This window comes from Elephas maximus, chromosome 19 (genome assembly GCF_024166365.1).
Source record: "Elephas maximus indicus isolate mEleMax1 chromosome 19, mEleMax1 primary haplotype, whole genome shotgun sequence".
Taxonomy (NCBI): Eukaryota; Metazoa; Chordata; class Mammalia; order Proboscidea; family Elephantidae; genus Elephas; species Elephas maximus.
Window position 1 is genome coordinate 51629468 of NC_064837.1, and position 18347 is coordinate 51647814.

The window sequence follows — 18347 nt, forward strand, 5'->3', positions numbered from 1 at the left end:
GGGTCCTTCTTCCTAGTCTGTCTTAGTTTGGAAGCTCAGCTGAAATGTGTCCTCCATGGGTGACCCTGCTGGTATCTGAATACCGGTGGCATAGCTTCCAGCATCATAGTCACACACAAACCCCCACAGTACGACAAACTGACAGACATGTGGGGGATATGAACAATCCTGGGCTGAGGTCCTGGCTCAGCCATATCCAAAGGCAGATCACTTCTCCTCAGCCGTGTGCGAACAGGGGGACGGTGGTATCTGCTGCTGGGTAACGTGAAGACTTGGAGGGATGATACCTGGTACCATACCTGGCAAACAGTGGGTGCTCAGGAAGCACTCGCTCCTCACTTCCTCCTTCTAACTTGAATAAGAGAAGCTTTTTAAGCACTTAGACTTCATAATAGAGAAAGGTCCTTCTTCCAGGCTGCTTGCTGAGGCTGGTTCTTGTGTAAACTTTGAGTAGTAGCACCAGGGGGCGCCAGGGGTACCAAAACCAGTCTGGGAGAAATCTGTCTGGGACTCAGCAGAGTTTTGTTTGGAGACCTGTGGACTTGGCAAACAGCTCTGCTGACGTGGGGCTTTTGAACTTTTGCCTATCAGTCGTAAGTGTCTCTTTTCTGGTTACTTAAAGGATATTTGGTTTGGTTAATCAAGTCACATGAACTTTGACTCTTCACTGTCAGTGTTTCCAGCTCTTTAAAGGGCCTCTGAATCTGGGTTGGAACTAATTCACCAATAGGACTTGTATCAGCAAATGTGTGTTTTAACCCTACGGTCCCCAGATTGTGAGCTGAAACCCCAAGGGTACTGCAGGGAACTGAGGGGCTCACAGGATGTTTTACGTTTGAGGGAAACGTGATGCTTGGTATCAGTGGGCACTGTGTAAACTACTAGCTCAAATGAGCTCACAGTTTCAACATTAGATCACACTAAGTTCCTTTCGATGATATATTTTGTGAAGCTGGGTTTTTGTAGGTTGCTGTGATAAAAAGCAAGTACTTTAGGAAAAAAAATGTGGAACAGGACACGGAGGTGGTGGTGTCCAATCTGATTTCAAGGCTTGAGGGGCTGAACAGTGCCCAGCCTTAGTAAGGAACTGTGGTTGTTTAGAGTGGAACACAACTTTTTCTTTCAATTTATGTGTATTTTTTAAATGGCTACTAAATTGTTTGCACAAATATGTTATTTGATCTAACTACTTGATAAATGGAGCTGTTAGGTGTTTCTTTTGGCCTGAGGCAACATGAAAAAACTGCTGAGACATTATGGGCTGTGAACCAAACACGTCTGGCAACCTTTGCTTTAACCTTTAAAAGAAATCTGTACGTCTTCTACAGCGTACTAAACCTGTGGCTGTCGAGTGGATTCCACTCATAGCAACCCTACAGGACAGAGCAGATCTGCCCCATAACGTTTCCCAGGAGGGGCTGGTGGATTCCAACTGCCAACCATTTGGTAAGCAGCCATGGCTCTTAATCACTGCACCACGTTAAAAAACATCTCCAGTCACCCAGAGCAAAGTGGGGTGGGGCGAATACTTCAAAACACAAGGTGCTTCTTTAGAGGTCTGGGCCAGCCTCAGAGAGAGTGAGCTGAAAGGGCAGTCAGGTGGGGAGAAAGCTCCTGGCCTTCTAGTCCAGGTCCTACTGCCCGTCTAGCCCACCTCCCCTCTCTGGATTTTAATGTCCTCACCCATAAGGTGAGGGGCTGGACTGTGAGGAGGATGTTAATGAGAATATATCAATGCCTACTTAACATTGAGCATTCTAACTGTTCTAAGCACTTTACAAGCATTAGTTATTTATATTTTATAATAGCCTAGGAGGTGGTATTATCATTATCCTCATTTTACAGACGAGGAAGCTGAGACCTGGACAAGTAACCTGTCCAAGATCACTAGGTAAAAGAATCTGTGCTGGGGCTTTGGTTGGGGAAGCCTGACTCCTGAACCATCAGCCACGCTGCCTCCCTGAAGGCCTTTCCAGGTGCAGTTTCTCCATCTGGGCCCTTCAGGAGCAAGCACACCCAAGCGGAGGTGCAGTCAGCAATCGTCTCCTTCCTAGCTGCCTTGCCCAGAAGCAGCTTCCTTCTACTGAATGGCCTTCTTGAAACTCTCCCCTCTTGTTTTCTTTAGTATTCTTATCCATTTTATTTCCTCTGTAAGAAGGAGGCTAATAACAAGTTTTTTTTTTTTTAAGACTCCAGCTTGCTCTGACCCTGTACAGCCTGACCTCTGATCCCTGGCCCACCTCCGAGGCTCTACCCCCTTAAAAAAAAAAAATATCGACCCTTTAGCAGGGAACTATTTCTCATCTGGGCTTCCAGCTGAAAATCCTAAAGCACTGCCTGCCCTAGCACCCCGTTGAGAGAAAGAAGGGGCTGTGTGGGCTGCCAACAAGCCATCCCCACTGAGTGCCCTTAGATGGGAAGAAGGGAAAGTTCTGAGAGGGGCCAGCTCTGGTGCTGGGCAGTCTGCATGTTGTGGCTGGAGCTTTTCCGACTGCTTCGGGGAGGTGAGAAAAGTAGTATTTGTCCTCTTCTACTAAATTAGGGTTGTTTACCTTGTTGCCTGGGACTCCCAGAGCCTCATCAGGGGAACAGCTGGGAGGTGCAGTGACTAAGCTCCCCAGCACTGGGTGTTCATCTCCAGGACACTTCACACTCTCTCGCCCTCCTCCCGCCCGCCTCTCAGGAGAGGACAGCTGAGCCTTCTCCGGTAGCCTGGGGAGGGGAACTGCAGCTGAGGAGGTCAGGCCCGTGGCCTTGGCATCCAAGTGGAAGATGATGACCCATGATGGCAAGAACTCAGCACGTGTTTCTGTCAGTGGGGGTAGTGAGGGGTGGAGCTAGCTTATTTGATACAATATGTTTAAAGTTTGGGGTAATACCTATGGATAGTCCCCTTTCTCACCCTATCACCAACTTGAACACCCTGGCCCGTGTACGCACCAGGGAAGCCAGGTCTATTCACATCGCAGTTGGTATCCTTACCACTTAAGCACCCACTGCAGTGGTGGTGGTGCTCATGCTGCATGGAGCCTGAGCATGCTGGGCCTGCCTGGTCTGGCTCCTGAAGGAATAGCCACTTGAAACATGGTCCAGAGTTTATTTTGTCCTGCTCAATGAGCCAAGGAAATGGCCCATGGAAATATTTCTGACTTCTGGCTTCTGAGGTCCTGGGTGCTAACTCTGAGGCTAAGAGTCTAGGCCAGGGACAAGATGGCTTCTGATCACGATGAACTGAGTGTCAGGGAGAGGAGAAAAGACAGCCGAGTGGGGAGCAGGGCTGACAACGTTGAGGTGTGTGGATCTGCTGCCACTGCTGCCAATTCTCGCCAGGCCTGGCTGGTCTGATTTTACAGAGGCAGGAGACTCAGTTCTAGGGCCCCCATGTGGCCTTGGACAAGTCCTGCTCCCCTTTCCAGTCCCCAGTTCTCACCAGTGAGATGTGGGCGTGGAAGAGACGTTCTGTTCCTCCTGCCACAAATCAAAATTCCAGGACCACGAGCCTGCCTCTCTCCCCACCTCTCCTGAAGAGTGGTTCAGAGCACAAACTGCAGAGTCAGACTAACCTGGGCCTGAATCAGCCACTAGACCAGTTACTTAATCTTGTGCTAAGTCTCATTTCCTCTTAATATCCGTCTCATATTGTGAGGTCTATTGTGAGGAACAAAGGACATATGTACTGATATGGCAAATAGTGTTTAGTGATTTGTAGCTAAAATCAGTGAAGTGTTTACCAGGTTCCAGGCACTGTGCTGAGCAGTTCACACCTCACATTCTCTCTTCCAGTCCTCTCATGAGCCCTGCTGCTCAGGGCTGCTATCCCCACTTTACGGACGAGGACACAGACACATGCCTGTCCAAGGTCCCACAGCCCAACTCAAACCAGATTGCTCTGACTCCCAAAGTATAAGGTCTCCTCCTGGGAGGCACCTGATAGGGGGAAGCTATTGCTCTCATTACCTTCTGGTCCAGGTGGGGGTGGCCCCACTGTGTGGTGTAGAGGTTTTAGCTCAACATGAATTCCATAATGATCCAACCATCTTCCAGGTTTTGATTTGTCTCTAATGGCCTGGCATTTATTTAGAGTGGCCCAGACTGTATTCAGTCTGCAGATGGCTGCATGTACCCTTTCATATGCCCTTGCACGTACACACATACCAAGTGCAGCTTCCAGGCCAGGACATGTGACTGAGACCGCTCCTTCCAGTTCCAGCTAACCCAGGGCTAGCGATAGCCAAGCTCTGACAGACCCACCCTGCCCTGCTGGCTTCCCTCTTCAGCCCCGGCATGCTTTTTTTTCTTTTGGCGGGGGTGGGGGGGTGGGGGGGTGGGGGGGCGGGGGCAGTGGTGGTGGTGGCGTGCATACCTTTTTGACGGCACACTGGAAGCCAGTCTGCTTGTCCTCCATCCTGTGTACTTCTCCAAAGGAGCCTCTGCCCAGGCGGGGCTGGTGTGTGGCCCAGTGGATCTCCTCTCGGTACTCATAATCCACTGGCTTGAGTTTCTGGGGTTGGCAAGAGACAGAGGTTAGTTTCAGTGGCCAAGGCAGCAGAGGGATGAAGAGCTACAGTGAGAAAGGCTCTCACAACCAAGGACACCACTGGGTCCGAGGCTGGGCTCTGAGAGGCAAAACCACAGGTGGGCTTATAGGACTAGAGCAAAGGCAGAGAAGAGCCTCATGGGCTGCCTGAGGTGGCTGACCCTCATGGTGAAGAAATGGTTTTTCCCCAGACTTGTGGTTGTGGGACAGAGATGGAATTGTAAGCAGCCTTGACAGTGTAAAACTGTAACTCAGGAGAAAGAAAGGGGAGAACAGTGAAGATGGGCAGGGGTCAAGGGATAATGTTAAAATTGGATGGAATAAAAGTCAGAAATTTAAACTTGGTCAAATCATTTAAAGTCACAAAGTTAACCAGTAAGAGAACAAAAGGAAAAGGGGAAGAAGGTGGGCTAGTGAAGATGAACAAAATCTTCGTCTTTTATATCAGGGAGCCATTAGATCATATCTGAAGTGGAACAGATACACGGTTATAGCTGTTTCTCAATATTTGTATTATTCATATAATATGCATGTGCGCACGTGCACACACACGCACACACACACACTCTCTTTAGCAACAATAAGGTAACTAACCAGAATAACTAAAAGCAGAAATAGCTAAAAAGACTAACTGACAAGTGAGCTTGGAGGTGGGAGACTACTGCTTTTCATCAGTGACAATTTACTATTTGACTTGTTGCCAGGTATATCAGTGACTTTGATAAAGAAAAGCAAACTCCAAAGGGTGGGAACTTGAGACTGAGTCTGGCAGGTCTGGAGCGATGCCTCTTCACTAATAGTTGGTCCCACCCTGACTCCCAGCTGCTGCCCCTGGCCCCAGAGTTGGTGGTACTTGTGTGTGTGTGAGAGAGAGAGAGAGAGAGAGACTGGGGGAGCAGTCACCTCATTAAGCAGGACTCCCTCGCTGTCCTCAGTTTCGGGGCTGGGTCCCCGCAGCCTGGGGCCTGTTGCCGACCAGGTTTTGGCCAGGCTGGCCAGGCTGTGGGCCTGGCCTGAGCTCACACTGCCCTGGAGAGCATGCACCAGGTATTCCTCCACAGAGAACTTCTCACAGGGTCCACGTGATGGGCAGCTGGGCTCCCAGTGTGGGCCAGGTAGGGGCTTCTGACTGTCTATATGTGCCAGCTTGCCCAGGTGTGGGCCAGGCAGGGGGTGCTGGCTGTCTGCACATGCCAGTTTGCTCAGGAAGGACTCCAGGGGGTGAGGGTTCCAGGGCTGGAGAGGGTGGAATGGGAAGGGATGGGGCAGTCTGCTGTAGGGGAAGGGGTGAGTGGGCTGGGGCAGGGGGCCCACATCTTGGGGGTGGTGGAGTTTCCACACATGGTTCAGACATTGCAGGGGGCTGATCAGCTTGTGAAATTCTGTTCGAGGAAGTGCTGGCCGTAGGCCCTCCCCGAGTTTCTTAAAACATAGTTGACCAAGGCTGGGCTCCTGCAGAGGCTTGATGAACTGGGGTGTGTTTCTAACATATGAAGAGCCTAGCGGAGACTCATCCTCCTGTGGGGGAAAATACAGTGTTAGGAATAGGGCCAGGGCCAAGACAGGCTGCTCCTCAAAGGAGACACTCTGGAGGCCCATAAGCCCAGGGTCTCACCTGCACTGGGACTGTGCAGCTCTCCTGCTCGGGGGTCCTGGGGAGAGGTTTGGTTAAGGCCACTCCCGCCTGAGCCAGGCCCTTTGAGCTCTTCTTCTTCCGTTTCTTCCGGGCTTTGCCGCGACGCTTTCCCTTCCAACATACAGGGGCCATTTTGCCCTCAGTTGCATGGGCCACATTGTTGGGGATTTGATCAAGACTATCAGACTGGCTGCCAAAAAGGGAAAGATACTCATTTTAAGCACGAGGAGGCAGTAAGACATAACGGTTCAGGACACTGGCATCAGAATCATACAGACCTGTGATCAAATCTCAGCTTTGTTATTATGTGTGCAAACATGGAAATGCTCCTGAACCCCCCAGGGACTTCAGTTTTCCCACTTATAAAATGAGCAGAGTATTTTCTGTCATGCAAGGTGGAGATGAGGTTTAAATGAAGTAGCTCATTTAAAAGGCCTACCTCGGTGCCTGGCCCCAATAAGTAGTAGCTATTGCCATCGTGATGAGGCATACGGTTAGCTCTTCTCGCAGAGAGGGTGGTGGTGGGAGACACACAGTTCTCTCACTGCTCACATGGGTGCTACCCTCCATGGCCTCATCTTCCGCCCCCACAGGAAACTCAAAGGCAGCGGACTGAGCCCAGGTCTGGGGACAGCTAGAAGCCTACAGGCCGCTGAAAGAAGTGGGTCTGTCAGAAACCCTTTACCCTAGGCCAAAAGGCATCTGAGGTAGCTTCAAGAATTCTATCAAACACTGAGCATTTCTTGGTTCAAGGAAGCAGCCATCATCACAACCTCTTCCTCCACAGCAGTTTCCTAATTCCAATGATAAAAAAGTCTGCCTGGTCGTAGAAGATAGAATTGCTTCTAGGTTCAGCTCTCGGTTATCAAAAATTATCTTTAGGGGAATGGGGAGACTGGGAACAGATGAACCTCTCCTCTGGCTTTTTTCTACAGGGCTACAGAGCTGCTCAAATTTACATTTCCACAACCCTCATCCCTACTTGGTGTGCCTCACAGGAGACTCCAGCAGGTTTTTCCCACAGAGGGCAGTTAAAGTGGCACCTCTGGGGCTTTCACTCATGGTCACGTACCAGTGGAAAAGCAGCTCCTATTCCCAGCACCCTCCCTACTGAAGGGGAGCGAGGGGTGCCTCAAGGACTCTGAGGAGAATAAAAATAAAATGTCAAGCTGATGTGACCCAGAGGCAGTCAGTCTACCAGCATCTACAAGCTGTGAAAAGCTTTTGAAAAGCTTATTTGGCTAAGAGACCAGCTCAGCCAGGAAAGCCTGGGCTCGTTCCAAGAGCTGAACCACAGGTGCTGAGGAGGCAGCCAGGGGTCACTTGGGAGCAGCCTGGGCAGGCAGCTGGGGGAGGGAGGACACTGCCCTCAATTCCCTGCCTTCCCCGTCAAAGCTTGCCTGCTTACCTGTACTGTTTCGACCCAGCGATGAAAATTCGTTCTGAAAAGGTGGGACTGAACTCTTGGCTATTCTCACCTTTTAAATAGGGGGAAAAGGGTTGGATAGAGAAGTAGAAGGGAGAAGAGAAAGAACAGAAATTCAGCACTTAGGTGAGATACATTTTACAGCTATGTTCTTGTGCCATTCTTCCCCCTACTGCCCAGGCCCGCCTCCCCCTGGTGGCTCACCTCCCTACCATCACCTCCTTCTCTCACCAACTATCCTCACCTCACTCCCCAGCCCAGCAGTCATGAGCAGAGGGCATGCCTGTAATATGGCGACCATAAGGGTGACCACCTCACTTCATTTACTGTGACACTCGAGTAAGATAATCTACATAAAACACTCAACACAGTGCCTGGCACACAGTAATAGCTCAATAAATATAAACTATTTTTTTTTATTGTATACGTACCTGTATGTTTTCTGGAGTCCCTGAGTGGTGCAAATGGTTAAGCCCTGGACTACTAACCTCCCCAACCCAAGAAGCGTAGTGGGGAGAGGGGAGGCACATGCCTCCAGGCACAAGTCCAAGGGGGTGCCAAATGAAGCTGGCCGGCGAACCCCCCATCCCCATAGACGGCCTGATGCCGGGGACAGGGTACAAATTTAGAGACTGTCCTGAGCGCTCACTGCCCTCGCTAAGCCTCTGGCCAACCCCCTGCTGCTCAGAGGCACATCGGAAGTAAGCGTGGTGATCTGCTTCTGAAAGAGCACAGCCTGAAAACCCCATGAAGGAGCAGCTCTAAAATCTGCACACATAGGGTCGCCATGAGTTGGAACTGACTCAACGGCAACCAACAACAACATAATTTTCCAATTATCTCATTCACTCTTTTTTCAATTTTTATTTTCTCATCACTCTTCAAAAACCAACCAGAAGGAAAATGAGGGGAAGAATTTATATATGTGGGAAATATCTTCACAAACTCAGTCTCACCAGGCTCCGCCAAGAAACTGCCCGAGTTGGAGGGTAGAGTGTTGGAGAAGAGGACGACTCCTGGCCCTACTCAGGACTCCTGAGAGTTTCTCTGTCTCCCAGGGGAAGCTGCCATTACTAGTCATTTTGAGGTATCCTGAGTGGATACAGAAGGGCCAGGCCTCACCCTGCAGTGGCTTGCTGCTCTAGACTGGCCCAACAGGACCAGAGCAGGTGTTCACTCTTTAGGGTGGGGCCATCTCTAGGTAGAAGGTGGTGAAGGGCCTACAGGCCCCAGAGGGGCTTTCCAAGAGGCCTGGCCTTTCCTGTCTGAGGCTTCTCAAGAGTCGCTCAGCTGCTCATGGTCAGAGCGGAAGCCTCATGCCCTGCTTGTGGAGCCTGCAAAGAGTGTTCAGGACCGTGAAGAGCGCCCAGGAGACCCAGGCATTCCTGCCTCCTAGCTCTCCTCCTCTGCTCTGGCCTCTACTTGCCACTTTGCCCTTCTTGTGCTGTTCCCAGGGCTTTCATAGCTCCCACTTTGTTACTGACTTAAGCCCCTGTGGCGTCTTATAAGAATCTTATATAGCAGTCACACTGACCTTCCTCTTCTACAGGGGGACCCTAAGTCCAGCCTCATCTGTGCCCAGCCACCTTTGCACAAAGGACTGCGCTGAGCTGCAGGCCCACCTGCAGGCCTACCATCTGCCCTTTCCGCCAAGAGCCCTGACCCAGTAGCTCTTACATTCAGCCTGGGCAATGATGGAAATGGCGGCCAGCCCTCCTTCGGAGCCTTCCTTGGCTGTGCCTTTGGTAATCACATCATTCAGGATATCCCATTTCCCGCAGAACACGGGGCTCTTCTCTGAGGCCTCGAGCTTGCACACGGAGCTTTGATTCTTCCCCAATGTCTGTGCCTTCTCCTTGGCTTTGGCGAGCTCCTTCTGCTGCCCAACTGCTGAGCCAGGGGTGCCTGGACAGGCCATTTCCATCACTGCCATCTCCCAGGCTCACGCTCACCCTGAGAGAGACAAAACATATAGCACGTCACCATAATCCCAGATCACGATGGGTCCAGATCAGGCTTGGGCTGGAGAAAAGCAGGGGGGAAAGGGCCTCTGCCTCTTTATACTACATGTATCTATTTTCCAACACCCCAAATGGTCAAGAAGTCAACCTCTCAGCATCTACACATGCACCATGTTGTGTGTGCCCTGGCCCTTCCAGCTCCTCCGCATAAATGTACTCTCATCCTACAGGATGATTTCAGATCTACTTCCTCTAGGACAGTGACAATACAAACATCCAGGTTGGCTCTTTCTTGCCTTTATAATGGCTAAATCTTTTCCTGTTGTTTGTTTTACAGCAAATATATGCACCCCTAGGAAAGGGTGGGAGATCCTATCCCCCAAAACCATCTGTAACCTCTTTGACTCCACAGGCCTTGCCTTCTTAGAGGACTTGTATATACCAGCCACAGTGGCTTTTCTCCAAGTGGAGAGAGAATTAAGTTTTTGTTTTTTCCCCCCAGCAGGAGGTACATATATATGCATATATACATGCATACACACACACACACGTACATATATACACACACATATCTACAAAGTCTCAGAAAGCCTAAAAATCAGCATGCAAATAGCAGAGCTCAGTACTTAGCTTCCTTTCTAAGATGCATCTGTTTGTGGCTCTCTAGAAGGAACCGACATGCTTTCTTCTATAATGTCCAAACTTATTTGCTGAAAACTTCTTCTAGGTACCATTTTTCTTTCAGGCAACATAGTAGTGGAATTTATATTAGAACCCCAACACTAACCTACAGCTCTAAAAATATGAGGACAAAGGACAAGAATTCACTTTTTCTGGGTTCTATCTCGGCCAGCCCTGCCTGTCACCAAGGAAGCGATAATCTGTGTGAACAGCATGGAGACAAGAACTGTCATGAAAGAGGTCTGAGACTGTCACCATTTGGAAACCTTTTTAATGATCTGGACTGTGGGCTCCCAAAGGACAATGCCCCTCTGGGGTGTGGCTTGCTTTAGACAAAGCCTGGGAAGAAACCAAATGCAGCCAGGTTTTTAATAACTGCCCTCTGATGAGAGTTTTAAAACAGTAACTAATGCTGTAGTCTTCCTGCTGTGACGCCATTAAACCTAGGTCACTCCTTCTGTTTGCTCTTGGGGGCATAAAGGCAGATCATGTGAAGCCTAACCTCTAATGTCTCTGGCCCGTGGCCCATGAGACCGTGGAAAGCTGTGATATACTAGGTTCGAGCCTTCTTTCCATTGAATTTGCCTCGCTTGTCTTTCCCCACCATAAGGGCTACCAAAGGCTGAGCCAACTTGATTGACAGATGGGGTGAGGTGGGGTAGGGTTTACTGGTCACTATTAACTTGATATTAGCATCTCTGCCTTCAAGGGCTTCCTAATCCTCTGAACTCCAAGCAGCTCCCAGCTTCTAGCATGGGTACCTGGATTCTGTCCTGAAGGCCAGATGCTGAGGAGGCTGACTGGGCAGCCTCATGGTTATATGATGGTCTTCTGAAGTGTAAGGGGTATCCTGACTTCTAAATTAGGGGTCAGCTCTCCAAGGTAGGGTATTTTGCTTTTAACTATACTTTCATCTTACCCCACACCTCCCCAATTCCCTGCCCCTCCAAAAAAGAATTGATCTAGGGCCTAGAGTATATCCTAGGGCCTAGAGTATATCCTACCTTTCTCAGCCTCTTTACCAGGGGAAATAAGATCTTTAAAAAACAAACCCCAAAATCTCCAAACCTAACGGTATTAGAGGTGTGCTTATAGGGATCTTGGGATTACCTCAACCTCGTCAGTTTTACTTGAAAAAACTGAGGCCTAATGAAGTAAAGGCTTGCCCAAGCTCGCCCAGCCCATGCGTGGCACAGCAGGGCCAGGACCTGGAACCCCAGGCTCTTTAGGCTGTGTTGCCCATTCCCAAAGTTTCCTGGGTTATAGGAAACACAAGGAAGGGAAACTCTTGGTTTTCCCTGGTCAGAACATTGTACACAGTGGTGCCCCCGGTATGTAGCATAGCAGGGCACAGATCAGAAAATTGATGTTGGCTGAATGATGAAATCAAAGGATGCAGAGTGCTTTTCCATGCCTTTCAGAGAGAAGATGAGCCTGAGCATCAGGGATAAAGAGAGCCCACTTGACTGATGAGAAAGATGAGGCTGAGGAGAGTACAACTTGTTCCAAGGGCACCCAGCAGTCCAGTGATCTAGCTGCCCTTGAGCTCAGAGAGCCTCTCTGTCTGGTATGGCCTACTAAGTGTTCTGGATTGCTTATCCTGAGCTAGAGCTCCTCCAGAGAGGCTGTGGGGCACCCCGTTGCCCTTGGGAGCTGTACTTTCATCTTGGTGGTTAGGTAGGCATCTGGCCAGGGGCCCTGTTCCTCCCTCCATGAGCACACCAGGCTCCCCTATCCCCAGAGAAGAAGCCGAGGCTGAGGCTGAGGCAGCTGAGCTCAGAGCCTCCTTTGCAGTTCTCTGATGACTCATCCAACAGCCTGGCTGGCAGAGAGAGTAACAAAGAGGCCGTTGAGAAGCTGACCCAGCAGATGGCAGCTGAACCTGTGAAGGCCACAGGGAAACGGACTGACCCTCACCTCCCAGGGGCACGAAATCACCGCCTGGGAGCTGTAAAGCTTCTCCTGTGGCTGCTTTCCTATGCCACATGACCATGACTCAGACCCTCACCAACCGCCTCCAAGTTCAAGAGACTATTCTCAGGACACACTGGCCTGACAGCAGCACTTCTATACACACACACACACACACACACACACACACACATTCACTCACTTGCCCCTCTTCTCCAACTTCTGTAAAAGTTCTGCAGTAAGCCTGGGATGGCTGGCCAGGTAGCTTTCCCAGCCCTGGGCTCTGGACCCTAGCTCATTGCCCCAGCTCACAGCCCCACGTGTCTACCCCTTGTCACTCCTGCAGCTTATGAGGGAGGTGAGAACTAAGGGGGAGCTAGTTATGTTTCTGCCTTTGAAGGCCAGTCAAAATCCTGATCCATTACTAAGCCTGGACACTCTCTCCATTCCACTCAGGCGTCAAATGCATTTGACCCTGATGTCCTCTGTATCAGAGCTGTGGACAGGAACAGTGGCAACAGCCAAACCCACTCAGCCCACCCACAAGTTCATGAAAACAAAAGGGGAAAGGAGAAGTAGAATTCATTCAGTATTATTTTAAGACCTAATGCATGTATGATGCCTATTCTCTCTTCTGCGAAGTCCTGACGACCCTATGGAGAAGTCTGGGGGGTAGGAATGACTGATATGGTACCAGAATCAACCCTGGGTCCTAGCTGTGTGATGTGCCTGTTGTGAACAAGGGGCTCCTGAGCCCTGAGACTCAACGTGGCTCCCCACCAGCTAGTAAAGTTCTTCTGTCCAAGTTGAGAAGTTCTTAGTCTGGGTTCAAGGATGGCTTTAAGGAGATCTGAGTCCCCAGAAACGATGTGCCATGTGCATTTTTCCAAGAAAGAGGTACCATAGTCTTCATCATATTGTCAAAGACTCTGTATTCCCCAGAAGGCTGCTCTAGTCTCCTTAGAAGATAAGGGTGAGAGCTAAATGTCTGATTCTGGCTCTGTCCTTCCAATCCAACCTGACTGCAAGTTAGAATCATCACATGAGTTCTTAAAATCACTCACCCTAGATTACTGAAATCAGAACCACTGGGCATTAGGCCCAGGCCTGTACTTTTGACAAGTTCTCTGGATGATTCTGATACTGAGGGGCTAGGGACTACCATCTGACCCAGCTCTAAACTCTAAGGTTGCACGGTAGTCATTAGCCACATTTGATTATTTAAATTTATTAAAATTAAAAAAATAAAATAAAAAACCAGTTCCTCAGCTACACTAGCTACCATAGTGGATAGTGCAGATAGAGAACATTCCCACTGTTGCAGAAAGTTCTATTGGATAGCACGGCTCTAAGGTGACGGCCATGTTTTCTCTGATAGCAAAACTCCCGTTCCTTGGATTCTGGGACAGAAATGGGGTTTAGGCGAAATTAATTTTTTATTAACTGGAAGGCACAAAAATAATGTTTTAGATTTTGATCTTCAATGATGGTAACCTTTTTAAAATGTATCCTCTTTTAGTTTCCTGCTTTAGTAAGTACAGTGCAATGAAATCACCAGACTAGGTGGTGATTAAAAGCAGTGGGACCATTTTTGTCAAATGAAATCATACCTCAATCCCCAATATATAAAAGACCTAGAAGCATGCAACTGGTATGTAACTCACATGACAAACAGCTGCTCTGGGTAAGAGAGGGTGGGAAGTGCCCCACGTGCTTAGCTTCCCTTTGTCCACCAAGGACCTCTGTGGAGTCCTGGTCTTTGAGGAAGATCATTTGAGAACCAAGTGGCCCAGCAGGTCTTTTGCGGTTCCTTCTAGTTCCAAAAACATAAAGACTTGTCAGGATTATTTTAGGGCCAGATGACTCCAACTCGAAACAATAATTATCACTGTTTGTTAAGCACCTACTGTTACTAATCTCATTTTCACATGTGAAAGCTGAGGCTTAGAGAAGTTAAACAGGCTGCTATAAAAGTTCCACAGTTACAAGCTGTGGAGATGGGGTTGAACCAGGCTGCTGCCTTCTGAGTCTGCAGGCTAAACCTGAGCAGGTAATTTCTCTAAGTTTCTGTTCTTTGTTCTTTAGAATTGTTTCGAGGACTCAATGGGCTAAAGTATATGCAATGCCAATCAGTTTGCCTGGCCAACAGAAGATGTTAAATGAATGTTCATTCCCTTGTCCTTACCAAGCTAGCAGATGCCATCACGAGACAAAGGGACTTCTCTGTTTTGGCATCATATAGTCAAAGCGCCTTGAGCCTTACCTAAGGCATTCAACATCTTGAGCCTTGGTTCTCCCACATATAAAAGGAAAATAAAAATCTTCATTTTATAGTGCCACAGTGACCATTTCTTCTCTTGAGAATGTCCACTGAGGGGCCAGGGCAGACCAGGGCAAACCCCTCTCATGATTATTTCATCTGGAAGTAGAAACTTGTCCTTCTCTGAATGCCCAGAGGGACAAACTGCAGAAGCGTAATGACTCAACTTCCTTAATAAGATATTGGTTGAAAACCAATCTCATCCTGATGCTTCCTCTTTTAAGCCTTCGGCTTGCCCGGCTACCAGGCCACAATGGGAAAGGCCAGCTTCTGCCAATCAAGAATGAGAGGCTGTGGCCAGGAAGGGGAACCACGGGCAAGTGGTCAGCAGAGCAAGCGGGCCTACAAAATAGCCATCTGGCCAGGCAGACACAGTGGTCCTTATCCACACTCAGCCTGGTTTACCTTCTGACCTGCCTGATCTCCCTGAGGCCCAGCCCCCAACCTCTGTTCTAGCCAGACTGTCCCCTCCACTTGCCCGAGCAGGGCTGCAGTGGACAGACAGGATTCTTTTTCTTTGCTCACCCTGTTCCTCCCATACAGAATGCTTTCCTCCTCTATTAATGTCTGCCCAGATCTTATCTATCATTTGAGACCTATCTCCTCCGTGTAGCCATTTATGACAGGCTTCTTCATTCATTCAGCAAGTGTTCCATGAGTGTCTCTGAAGTGCTAGGGGCTTTAATAACCACTATATTCATTAAATGCCTTCTGTGTGCTGGGCATTAAACGAGATGGTTTATCTATATTATTGAACTTCACAGTAACCCTGCAAGGTTGATAATTTCGTTCCCATTTTACAGGTGAAAAACCCACGGCACAGAGAGCTAAGTTATCTGCAGGAACAAATAAGGCGCAATTTATACAAGTAGGACATCTAACAAGGGTTTAGGGCTAAAGTCAAGACATTCCTGGCCCTTTCACCTGGGACTCAAGGATCCTCAGCTCCTTTCTAGAATAAAGGCTTGTTGGCAGAGATACCTGGAACATTCAGAAACTGAGCAGTGTTATTACCCCAGATGGATATTAAAAAAAAAAAAAAAGCCAAACCTGCTGCCGTCGAGTCGATTCCGACTCATAGCGACCCTACAGGTCAGAGCAGAACTGTCCCAAAGGGTTTCTAAAGCTGTAATCTTTACAGAAGCAGACTACATCTTTCTCCTGTGAAGCAGCTGGTGGGTTCAAACCGCCAATCTTTCACTTAGCAGCCGGGTGCTCAACCACTGTTTCTCACCAGGGCTCCTTAGATGAATATTACTACACCTATTTTACCCCTAGGATCTGCTCACTATTAGTAACAATTTCTTAGGTGATGTAGGCAGGAAGCCCAAGAACGAAAAATGAGGGGTCTCCTCAGTCAGGGCTGAATCAGCAGTAAATTTGTCAGACTTCTAGTTGAGTTATACCAGTACATGCTCCTGGGGTGTTAGAATTTTTAATGTGATTAGTTTTAACACGTCATTTCATTTTCTTAAAACAATCAAACCCACACACAACATATACATACGTAAACCAAAGTTCCAGCAGGATGGCACTTCCTTCACTGAAAGAACCACTGAAGGATGTGCTTTGGCAAGAAGAAATGTAAATCAGAGAGAAAAACAGGATGCAAGGAATAATGGTAGGCATAAGAATTGATATGCTGGTCAATTCAATTAACAATAGAATGTGAAAAAAAAATTTTTTTAAACTTTAAAAAAAATTAAATTCTAGACAACAGTAAAAAGGAAGAAGGTGGAGCGGGTTGTTCAATGAATAAAAATTGATATAATCGTTGTTTTCTTGGGGAATTTGTATATATAAGATATTTATACTTCCTTAGAAAAAAATTACAGTTAAGTATGTTAAAATTTAAGGGTAACTACTACAAAAATAAAAATACAATTCATAGTTTCCAAATCAGAAGGATAAAGTAGGAAAATAACAAACTTTTATATCTCTAACAGGAGACAAGGAAAGGAGGAAAAAAGAAGAAAAAGGATAGTAAACATAAAATGAAAACACAAGATGGGAGAAATAAGTCAAAATACTAATACATCATTAATCACCATATACATGAATGGATTAAGCCAACAGACAATTAGGCTGGATCTAAAAAGATTTAGCTAGATGCTGACTTACAGAGACAAAACAAAATTACACAGAAAGGTTGGAAATGAAGCGATGGAAAGAGATTGCCCAGCAAATACACCTACTCCTCACTTATCAACTATCTTGTTATCCAACATTTCACATTTACAACAATAGTGAAAAAAACTTACTATTTGGAGCACTAACGATGTACATCTGGCAGTAATGAATGCTGAGGTGTGAAGCAAGAGTAACAATGGGTGTGACGGTTGTTATGTGTCAACTTGGCTGGGCCAAGATTCTCAGTGGTTTGGCAGTTATGTAATGATATAATTTGGCAGTTGCGTAATTATGCGGTCACCCTCCATTTTGTGCTCTGATGTGGTCATCCTCCATTTTTGCATAACACTGGTTTTTGCATAATTACCTGTTCTTTGGAACCTAACAATGTAGGTAAGTGAGGAGTGGGTGTACTAGTAACAAAAACAAACAAAAAACCAAAGTAGTATTAATACCAGACAAAAACACAAAACAAAACTTAAAAAGATACAACAATCACTTATACGCCCCCAATGATAAAGCATCAAAATCCAATGACTGGTGGCAACTGGAGGCTTTGTAGATGAGTAGGGCCTTGGCTTCAGAGTGTTCTGTCAAACTGCAGAGAACCACAGGATCTTAGAACACAGCACTCCATGAGCTCATTTTGGGTCTGCTGCATGTTGGGCCCTGTGCTGAGTGCTGGGAGTATGCTGAGGAAGACGCAGTCCCTTGAGGACCTGTCTACTGGGGGAAACAGACAAGTAGTCAGACAATTAAAACACAATAGAGTAATGCAGTGACAGAGACAGACACGCAGCAGATGCAGTGGGAGCACAAAGAGAGACCCTTAGTCCAGTGTGGGTGGTGTCATAGAGAGGCCCCTAGTTCTGTGTGAGGGGTGTCATGGAGAGGCACCTCGTCTAGCGTGGGGGGTATCAATAGAAAGGTACCTTGTCTAGCGTCGGGGGAGTGTCATAAAGAGGCACCTAGTCCAGCATGGAAAGTGTCATAGAGAGGTACCTAGTCCACCATGGAAGGTGACATAGGGAGGCACTTAGTTCAGCCTGGCGGGTGTCATAGAGAGGCCCTAGTCCAGGGTAAGGGGCATCACAGAGAAGCACCTAGCCCAGTATGGGGGTGTCATAAAGAGGCACTTAGTTCAGCTTAGGAGTGTCAGGAAAGGCTTCCTAAAAGATGATGCCTGGTCTGAGTCTCAAAGGGTGAGCAAGAATTGCCCAAGAGAAAGGAGAGGGTATTCCAGGTAGGGAGGACATCAACAGTTAAGGTTCAGAGGTGAGTCTATTTGGGAATTATGAACTGCTTGAAGTTGCTAGTGGGTAAAGCTTAAGTCAGAAAGCCATAGGAGATGAGGAGATGAAGCTGGAGACTAAGTTCACATACCAGATATACCCCCAGGATTTAAACTGTCAAAAGAGCAAGAAGGTATTAGTCTACATTCTCTCAAACTCTTAGGGGTAGAGAGTTACAGACAGAGAAGCAGATAGGACAGGGGCAGTCAGTGGATGCTGGGCATTAAGTGAAAATCCTGCCATTGGTACTGAACCCCCTCAGCCCGAGGCTGACAATAGTACAAGTTAAAGGCCTCTGGAAGGCTTACTTAATTCTCTCAGAGAGACAGATGGGCATAAGATCACTGGGACCTAAAAACAACCATGTGAGGAAGGAGAAACCGGGATCGCTGAGGCCCACACGCAGGCACTCCGAATAAAAACTAAGCTGGTGGAATCTCAAAACCTGCCTCA

General features: G+C 47.9%; 1 protein-coding gene across 2 annotated transcripts in view; it reads right to left on the reverse strand.

The window, feature by feature from the left end:
- The window catches only part of MAP3K14 (mitogen-activated protein kinase kinase kinase 14), a 45440-nt gene that overhangs the window by 12818 nt on the left and 14275 nt on the right, over positions 1-18347 (reverse strand). Inside the window, exons 2-6 of one of the 2 annotated variants that reach the window (XM_049859012.1) lie at positions 9277-9552; positions 7582-7651; positions 6153-6363; positions 5441-6055; positions 4364-4501 (exon numbers count right to left, since the gene is read on the reverse strand). In XM_049859012.1, coding sequence (XP_049714969.1) covers positions 4364-4501; positions 5441-6055; positions 6153-6363; positions 7582-7651; positions 9277-9532 — 1290 coding nt within the window. In that variant the 5' untranslated portion in view covers positions 9533-9552. Of the gene's footprint in view, positions 1-4363; positions 4502-5440; positions 6056-6152; positions 6364-6612; positions 6826-7581; positions 7652-9276; positions 9553-18347 lie in introns of those variants that run through there. The other variant, XM_049859013.1, reaches the window with a different exon arrangement.